Here is a 9084-nt window from a genome sequence, read left to right as displayed (position 1 = left end):
TGGGTTTGCGCCAGACATAGTGTTTATCTTGATGGCCAAAAAGCTCAATTTTAGTCTCATCTCACCAGAGTACCTTCTTCCATATTTTGTGGAGTCTCCTACATGCCTTTTGGCGAACACTTTAAAAACCTCTTTGGGCTGCAATCCTGTTAACGGGATCGATATGACAACAGCCAGTGAAAGTGCAGGGCGCCAAATTCAAAACAGAAATCTCATAATTAAAATTCCTCAAACATACATGTATCTTATACTGTTTTAAAGGTAATCTTGTTGTTAATCCTACCACAGTGTCCAATTTCAAATATGCTTTTCAGCAAAAGCACCACAAACCATTATGTTAGGTCACCACCAACCACAGAATAAACACAGCCATTTTTCCTGCCAAAGAGAGGAGTCACAAAAAGCACAAATAGAGATAAAATTAATCACTAACCTTTGATGATCTTCACCAGATGACACTCATATGTTACACAATACATGTATGTTTTGTTTGATAAAGTTCATATTTATATCCAAAAATCTGAGTTTACATTGGCACGTTACATTCACTAGTTCCAAAAACATCCAGTGATTTTGCATCGATTCAACAGAAATACTCATCATAAATGTAGATGATAATACAAGTTATACACATGGAATTATAGATATACCTGTCCTTAATGCAACCGCTGTGTCAGATTTTTTTTTTTACTTTACGGAAAAAGCAAAACATGCAATAATCTGAGATGGCGCTCAGAAATATAATACAAACAGTCGCCATTTTGGAGTCAACAAAAACCAGAAATTACATGATAAATATTCCCTTACCTTTGATGATCTTCATCAGAATGCACTCCCAGGAATCCCAGGTCCACAATAAATGCTTGATTTGTTCATAATGTCCGTTATTTATGTCCAATTAGCTACTTTTGTTAGCGTGTTTGGTACACCTATCCAAACGCTGGTGCTGGTCGACCATTTCTTCGGACAAAAACTTCAAAAAGTTATATTACAGGTCGAAGAAACATTTCAAACTAAGTACAGAATCAATCATTAGGGTGTTATCATAAATCTTCAATAAAGTTTCAACCGGAGAATTCCTTTGGGTCTTGAGGAGGAACGGAACGCAGGAAGATATCATCTGGTATGCGGGTGATCGGGAAATGGCTCTCTGCCAGTAGCCTGACTCATTCCCCTCTTATTCAGTCCCACAACACAGTAGAAGCCTCATTCAAGTTTCTATAGACAGCTGACATCTAGTGGAAGCCCTAGAAAGTTCATCTTCATTCATATCTGTTAGTGTTCATATACTGGAGAGTTGAGACCAAATCACGGACGCTGGACAGAGTGGATTTCAGTTGTAACGAAAGACAGTTTTAATGAGTCAGAGATATCTTGTCCCGCAGTTTTACGTGCACGGACCTAGTTCACATAACTCGGCAAGGAGCCAGGTGAAAAAGAGGCCTATACAATGGTTACATACATTTTTATACATAGAATAAAGTAGGTGGAGTCTTGTCGTTTCGGTCTTCTTGACTGGTCGGAGGGTTGGAGGCGGGCCTTGCTCTAGCCAGAGCGGGCCCCATTGGTGCACAGCAAAAGTTCTTTGCTCTTGGGACCGGCCAGTTAGAGGGAGATGAGATGTGTGTTTATATAAGGAAGAGGGGGTCAGTCTTCTGGCTGGGTGTATGTGTTCTTACGACGGAATGTCTTTGTTTATATGAGCTATGTGTATGAATATTTATATAACAAATCCCCCTCTTCACGTCTATTAGACGTGAAAACTATAGCAGAAAGGTGGCGGTTGCAATCGTGGGTATACATAAGGTGGTGCTCCTAACCTTGTCTGATTTGCATGGTGGGTCTGTAGGTGTAGTGCTACGTTTGGGACGGGAGTGATTGGAGGGAGTGATATCAGGAAAGGAGTTAGGGACATGTGTAGGGGTTGGTGTATGTGATGTGGCAGGGTGAAATAGTTGTTCAATTAACCATGTGAAAGTCCTAGGGTTACTCCAAATATCAGTATGAATATCACAAATAAGGGACCAGATATCCCCAGCCTCACCCAGAGAGGGAGAAATTTCCCTCTAACTGGGCGAGGTTCCCTTCTCAGGGGAGGCGGAGTTTGATGCCGCATCACCTGAGGAAGGAGTGTCTTCATTTGGAATCGAATTTAGGCCGCTCAAATCAGCTCTGACTTCAGTCAGTGTTCTAGAAGGAATTGGGGCTGGGGTGCAATGTGTAAGGCGGTGTCAAGGTGTGCCTGATTTACCTTTGACCTGGACCGAGTGTGAAGTAACCTCCTTCACTTCGTACGGTCCAGTCCACCTGGGTTCCAGCCACTTTCTCTTGTGGACTGTAACCCTCACCCCGTCACCAACCTTTACCTTCAGTAGTGTCGTGTCCCCCGGCAGCTCCCCCTCCTGGACCTTGTGAACCTGGGTAGAGAGTGCTGCAGAGAGAACCGTCAGTTTTTTCACATAATTAGACATTACAATTTGTTGTACATCAAGGGCGGGCATATGACCTCCCTCCCTTGGTGGACCATGCATGACTCTACCAGTCATTATCCCAAAGCTATCTTAGCTTTTGGTTTGACGTTCCACCAGATTTTGGGATTGGGGCCTGTACACAGATCCAAATCTGTGGGTTATGCCAAATCTTTCTTCCACCTGTCTCAGGTGTTTGTTAAATGTGAGCCATTTGTCAAATTTGATTTGTCTTGGGATGCCATACCTGGGTATTAGTTTGGTTTGTAGCCACTTAAAGACTGACCTAGCATCCTCCCCTTTTGTTATTATTGCCTCTACCCATTTGGAGAACCTATCTACTATGACTAGGAGATAGAGTTTGCCTTTAGATAAATTTTCGGGGCCCATGTCGGTGTAGTCTATACTAATATCCTGAAAACATGCATTAGGTGTTACGTATGAGCCCATTGGTGTTTGATATGGTTTCTTTGGGTTGTGTCTGTCACAACCATTGCATTCGTCACAAAATAAATCATCGTCATAAAATAAGTCAGTCATATTTTTTATGTGAGGGTGCCACCAGATGTGCGAGGCCTTTTTGGAGGGTCTTTAGTTTGCCTTCGTGTGTGGGGCCATGTGTTTCTCATAAAAGTTCTGGGTCCATCAGTGTGGCCTGCTTCATGGGCATGGGCTGAGTCTGTATAGATATTCAGTCTTTCCTTTTCCTCTGATGAGGACCTGCGTCAATCCGATGATTTCAGCTAATTTGGCCGATGCTGGTTGAGGGATGATGGCTGATTGAAGGGTGACATCACGAGGTGAGCTGTTTTTTTTCAATAGCTTTTGCTACTGCAGCAACGTATCTGGAGCATGTTGACTGTCCTACCTCAATGTGGTCAAGTTTGAAGAGTAGTACATCAAGACCCTTCTCTCCCCCTCTTGTTTCTGGAATAGGACGGATGAGGTGAATCCTTCCCTTCCAGAAACATCCAAATGGAACTTGTTCTTGTAGTCAGGTGCAGTCAGAGCTGCTGCCGCTGATAGATCCGTTTTCAGGAGTGCTATGGCTGTTGATGCTTCAGCCATCCAGGCCAGGGGTGCATGGAGGTTCCTTGATCGTAGGATGACCGGTGCTGCCACCCCCTCTGGGCCACACCCAATGGTACAACACCTGATAGGTGGGGTCAGGTGCATCATGTCTTCGTCCCAGTCTGCAGTGTAGAGGCAGTCATCAGTTTCTGTTGCATTGAGTGTGCAATGGATCTCAGCTTGGGGAGTCTTATATGGGTGCAGAGTGTAGATTTGAGCTTTCAGTTGGTTGAACTTAAACTGGATGTGAGGGGTGGCAGGCCCTGTGGGTAGGCATTTTAGCCAGTACACTTCTTGGGCTTCAGACAGTGTGGTCATCGGCAGGAGTGGCATCCTCATCATTCTTACTGGGTGATCAGGTGTTGAAGTGGGAGGGTTGGTTGTAATCTTGCTGCTCCTGCTGCATGTGGCTAGATTCTGGGTGGTTGTATGCTGGCTGTTGCTGATGCATGGGTGTGGGTCCTGGTAGCTGATGTTGCAGAGGTGGGTTTCCCCCACTTCCTCTTGCTCTCCATTGCTGTTGCTGCGGGGAGAGTGGTTTCATGCAATCTCTGGCAAAATGACCGGTAATTCCGCAGTTAAAACACTGGTAGTTTCCCCCTCTGTGTTGTCCAGTGTAGGGACCCCGTCGAGCCCATACTGGGTGTTGTTGTTGCAGGATATACTGCTGTGGGGGAGGGTATTGGGGTGGTGGGGCTGCCTGCTGTTGGATCATCTGAGAGACAGTCTGTGCCACGATTTGGGAGATGTCTGTTTTGGTTCCCGGCTCCTTCGTTTCTTCCGCCACCATCTGTTTCTTAGGTTTTTCTCCTTGTTGTGCTTCCTTCAATTGGAGTTTCAGGAGTTGTACCTGGAGGGACTGCACCTGGCTCTCAGCACCCCCTCTTTCCTTGTTGTGCTGGGTCACATGGTGGTGCACATGAGTGTTGAATTGGGTCAGAGGAAGTGCAAACAACCCTACCGTTCCTCTGAGTTTGGTTTTAACATCTCCGGGACACCCGTTGACCACCATTTCCTTCCACATGCTGAGTGTGGTATCAGTGTGATCGAATGGTTCTTCGTGGACCGATCTCCATGTGGTCTTAGCCCTGTCCAGGTATGCTGCAGGTTGCTCACCTGGGTTGATTGTAAAGGAGGATAAGGTGGCATGGTTTCTTTCTGTAGGGTATGCTCTCCGTAGAACTTCCCATAATCTGGTACGGAAGTGGTCTATGGACAGTGTTGGGGCCCGCCATCCAAGGTCAGCTGCTGTCATGAGGGCCTCCATGGTTCCGTGGTCGGTGGCTCTTGCTAGAAGTGCTTTCATGTCTCCTAGGCAGAGTTGCAGGCCTGACGTAAGTGTCTGCAGTTGAAGTAGCCACGCTGAAGCTCCTCCATGTAGGCTAGGCATCTGTCCCATCAGTGTTGTTAAATCAGTCATTTTCCAGGGCTGGTACTCCACAGTGTGTGCATCACCTGGTGTCGGTCGCAGGGGGTACTGTCCTGCCATCTCCTGCTCTCGCTCTCTTCTATCAGCAATTCTGGAGGACCGACGGAGTGTTTCGGACCCCATTGATTCGGTAACTTTGGTTACTGTTCCTCTCATTATGCTTTCCACACGGTAGGCTCCCTCTCTGTTGTTATCTTGGTTAGCTATTAGCTCCCTGAGTTCCTTAGCTCGAGCTATTGATGATTTCAGCAGCTCCTGCATCTTAGTCACGTTTGGAGCTCCCATCGGAGCTGGGGTGAGCACCATGTCAATTTCTTCTTCGTTTTCGATATCCATGTTCTGATGACAGTCCTCCCTATCCGTCTGATAGAAGTGGTTTGAATCTAATCTTGTTTGTAAGTGTCCTCTGGTTTCAGAGGTGAGAGAGTTCACAGAGGAGCATTGCGGCCTCCGTTCCTGGGGGAGGTCTCCTGCTCCTGGAATCCCAGTTTCGAACTGTTCACATACCATATGGCCAGCCGTTATCCCCAGGGTAATTTCCCCTTTTAACTCCCCTTGGTCTATTCTCAGAACTGGAGCCTGTATTGTGGGAGGTGCCCTGGGCAGGAATGGGTTGTGTGACGGGCTCCGGTGATTTTGTCCCTTTGAGTATGGCGGGGGCTGAACTGCCTCCATTGTCAATTGTGGATATAGTGAGGGAGAAACGGCCACAGGGGGAGCCGTGGGCAAGTTCTCAGGCGGAGCTTTAACATCCCCCGACGCCACAATAGCCACGCCCATCATGTCTGGTGTGTTTTTGGGCAGCACCCTCCTACTCTCCTGTATGGCCCATGTACCTATCTTGAGCTCCCCCTCTGCTCTCTCTCTCTCTCTTGTACCTACTTTTTTGAACCTGTGTATGTTGTTTCTCTCCGCCTCACTCGCTTTTGCATGCTCTACTGCGTCCTCTAATTCTGTCTGCATATCTTGGAGTTTCCCCCCTGTAGGTGGTCCTCCGCTAAAATAACCTGCTTGTGTCCATCTTATCCGTAATCCTTTCCACACTTTCTCCACTTTCCCATACTGTTTTTTACCTCCCGCTCTATCAATCATACTCTGATCTAAATAATCATTGAATTTTAGTTTGGGCGTGGTAGCTGCAGACATTTTATCTAGTTCGTCTGATAATGTGTATAATGCGTTATTTAGGTATATTCAATCCTTACTATGTGGTGTTTATTTCTATCGTTGTATGCTTAGCCTGTCCCTGGTCGAGACAAAGGGGGTTATCAATATGTGACGCCCGCCACGTGTGTATTTCACCGGTATTTTATTTGAATTTGTTCAGCGATTCGTTTAGGTATTTTCTATAAATGATTCTGCGATTTCCCTTTGGAACAATATATCAGTGAATATATGCGGTTCTATAACAATTTTCAGAGTAATTCTAGCTCTTTAGGAAATATCGATAGAATTTCTAGACAACTAAGAGTTGTTCAGTGAATTATTTAAATACTTTCTGTAAACAATTCAGTAAATTCCTTTATGAACTTATATCAGTAAATTCGAGCGATTCTATAGCAATTGTCAGAATAATTCTATATATTTAGGAAATATGGATAGAATAGAAAAACCCCAAAATCAGTGTGTAGCTTTTAGCGTCTGTAAAACAAAGTCTGTATTAAGCTCGGCGGCTTATTTAAATACTTTCTAGAAACAATTCAGTAAGTTCCTTTATGAACTTATATCAGTAAATTCCAGCGATTCTATAGCAATTGTCAGAATAATTTTAAACTTTAGGCAATATCAACAGGAATGAAAAAAAAAACGAAAATCAGTATTTCGGCCCGGCTGCTGTCAATCAAAATTGCACGGCCATTCGATACTAAGGTGGCTTTGTCTACCAGCACGTGTGCATAATAGCCCAGTTACGTATCCCAACCTACTCCGCGACAAACGTTTCTTTCAATTTAATTTCCCCCATCTCCAAATCATGGAATGTCAACTCTGGTTCATCTTATGTTTATTGTTTGATGTGCAATAGCCACATCATTCCCGATCTCTGTCTAGTGGAAGGCCAAACTTACATATCCTGTATCTACTCGACTACACCTCTTACAAAACCTATTAAATAATACACAGCTTTTTTAATAGGGCATTTTTCATGCAGATTCATTCAATCCAACCACACCTCCACAAGACCTATTCGATGTTATATGTATCAACAGGAGATTTTACTTGCAGATCCGGTTCATCTATCATTCAACTATAACCACACCTCCACAAGACCTTATTCGATAGTACAGAACGTATCAAAATAGGAAATTTTTACTTGCAGATTCGGTTCATCTATCATTAAACTATAACCACACCTCCACAAGACCTTACTTGCAGATTCGGTTCATCTATAACCACACCTCCACAAGACCTTACTTGCAGATTCGGTTCATCTATAACCACACCTCCACAAGACCTTACTTGCAGATTCGGTTCATCTATAACCACACCTCCACAAGACCTTACTTGCAGATTCGGTTCATCTATAATTCATTCATTCGTATGAAATTCTCATTGAATTTCCAACATCCATAATTGTGTCCATTACGTGTTAAAACACAGCCACTATTTAACGTCACCTCTATACACAACCCAATACATATATAATTAGGACAGTTTTCTATGCAGATTTCAGAACAAATAGGGTCCCTGGAGGAATTTAACACATTGGTCAATCACAATTCACACATTCCTATTAAAATAACTGAGTATAGGCCCATTAATAAGAATATGTATATATATATATATTTTTTTTTTGACAAAACAAGATATCTTTAATCAATGTCTTAGGTTCTTATGTAAAAAATTTGGGCACCGATTCATACTCACGCCCAGTACTTTCTGATCAAAATTTGGTTTAGACTATAATACAATATGCAGATTTCGATATAACGGGCTCTGCTCACCTTTATATAGAGCGCTCCGATCAGATTTCCTGAGGCAAGATGAATGGCTGGGGAAGTCACTCTTCCGTCTGATTTTTTAGCCGTGATCAGTCTCGTCCTCTCACACTAACTTATAATAGATCGAATTCAAGAACAACCGTCCTCTGCTACCAATTCTGTTAGTGTTCATATACTGGAGAGTTGAGACCAAATCACGGACGCTGGACAGAGTGGATTTCAGTTGTAACGAAAGACAGTTTTAATGAGTCAGAGATATCTTGTCCCGCAGTTTTACGTGCACGGACCTAGTTCACATAACTCGGCAAGGAGCCAGGTGAAAAAGAGGCCTATACAATGGTTACATACATTTTTATACATAGAATAAAGTAGGTGGAGTCTTGTCGTTTCGGTCTTCTTGACTGGTCGGAGGGTTGGAGGCGGGCCTTGCTCTAGCCAGAGCGGGCCCCATTGGTGCACAGCAAAAGTTCTTTGCTCTTGGGACCGGCCAGTTAGAGGGAGATGAGATGTGTGTTTATATAAGGAAGAGGGGGTCAGTCTTCTGGCTGGGTGTATGTGTTCTTACGACGGAATGTCTTTGTTTATATGAGCTATGTGTATGAATATTTATATAACATATCCCAATGTAATTTCAATAGGGAATTGGTTGAAAATATACCAACCTCAGATTTATCATTTCCTGTTTGGATTTCTTCTCAGGTTTTTGCCTGCCATATGAGTTCTGTTATACTCACAGACATCATTCAAACAGTTTTAGAAACTTCGGAGTGTTTTCTATCCAATACTAATAATAATATGCATATATTAGCAACTGAGACTGAGGAGCAGGCCGTTTACTCTGGGAACCTTTCATCCAAGCTACTCAATATTGCCCCTGCAGCAATAAGAAGTTTTAAAAGCAATGGCTTTTTTCTGGCCACTCTTCTGTAGAAGCCCAGCACTGTGGAATGAAACGGCTTAAAGTGGTCCTATGAAAATATATTCCAATCTCCACTGTGGAGCTTTGCAGCTCCTTCAGGGTTATCTTTGGTCTCTTTGTTGCCTCTCAGATTAATGCCCTCCTTGCCTGGTCTGTGGGTGGTCCACTCTTGGCAGGTTTGTTGTGGTGCCATATTCTTTACATTTTTTAATAATGGATTTAATGTTGCTCCGTGGGATGTTCAAAGTTTCTGATATT

General features: G+C 43.8%; 1 protein-coding gene across 2 annotated transcripts; it reads right to left on the bottom strand.

Annotated features, from left to right (window-relative positions):
- Nucleotides 1–1331: 1331 nt before the first annotated feature.
- Nucleotides 1332–8525, bottom strand: LOC149972139 (uncharacterized). Of its 2 annotated transcripts, none has more exons than XM_090219357.1 (2): nucleotides 7331–8525; nucleotides 1332–7236 (listed from the first exon to the last, which is right to left on the bottom strand). In XM_090219357.1, the coding sequence occupies exon 2, from the start codon at nucleotides 6112–6114 to the stop codon at nucleotides 3895–3897; it is 2220 nt and encodes a 739-aa protein (XP_090075483.1). In that variant the 5' UTR covers nucleotides 6115–7236; nucleotides 7331–8525; the 3' UTR covers nucleotides 1332–3894. The 2 variants fall into 2 exon arrangements, with proteins under 2 accessions (XP_090075483.1, XP_090075484.1); XM_090219358.1 differs by having other exon boundaries at nucleotides 7376–8525.
- Nucleotides 8526–9084: the final 559 nt, after the last annotated feature.

This window comes from Oncorhynchus mykiss, chromosome 25 (genome assembly GCF_057628025.1).
Source record: "Oncorhynchus mykiss isolate SJ-2025 chromosome 25, ASM5762802v1, whole genome shotgun sequence".
Classification (NCBI taxonomy): Eukaryota; Metazoa; Chordata; class Actinopteri; order Salmoniformes; family Salmonidae; genus Oncorhynchus; species Oncorhynchus mykiss.
This window is presented reverse-complemented; position numbering and strand designations above follow the sequence as displayed.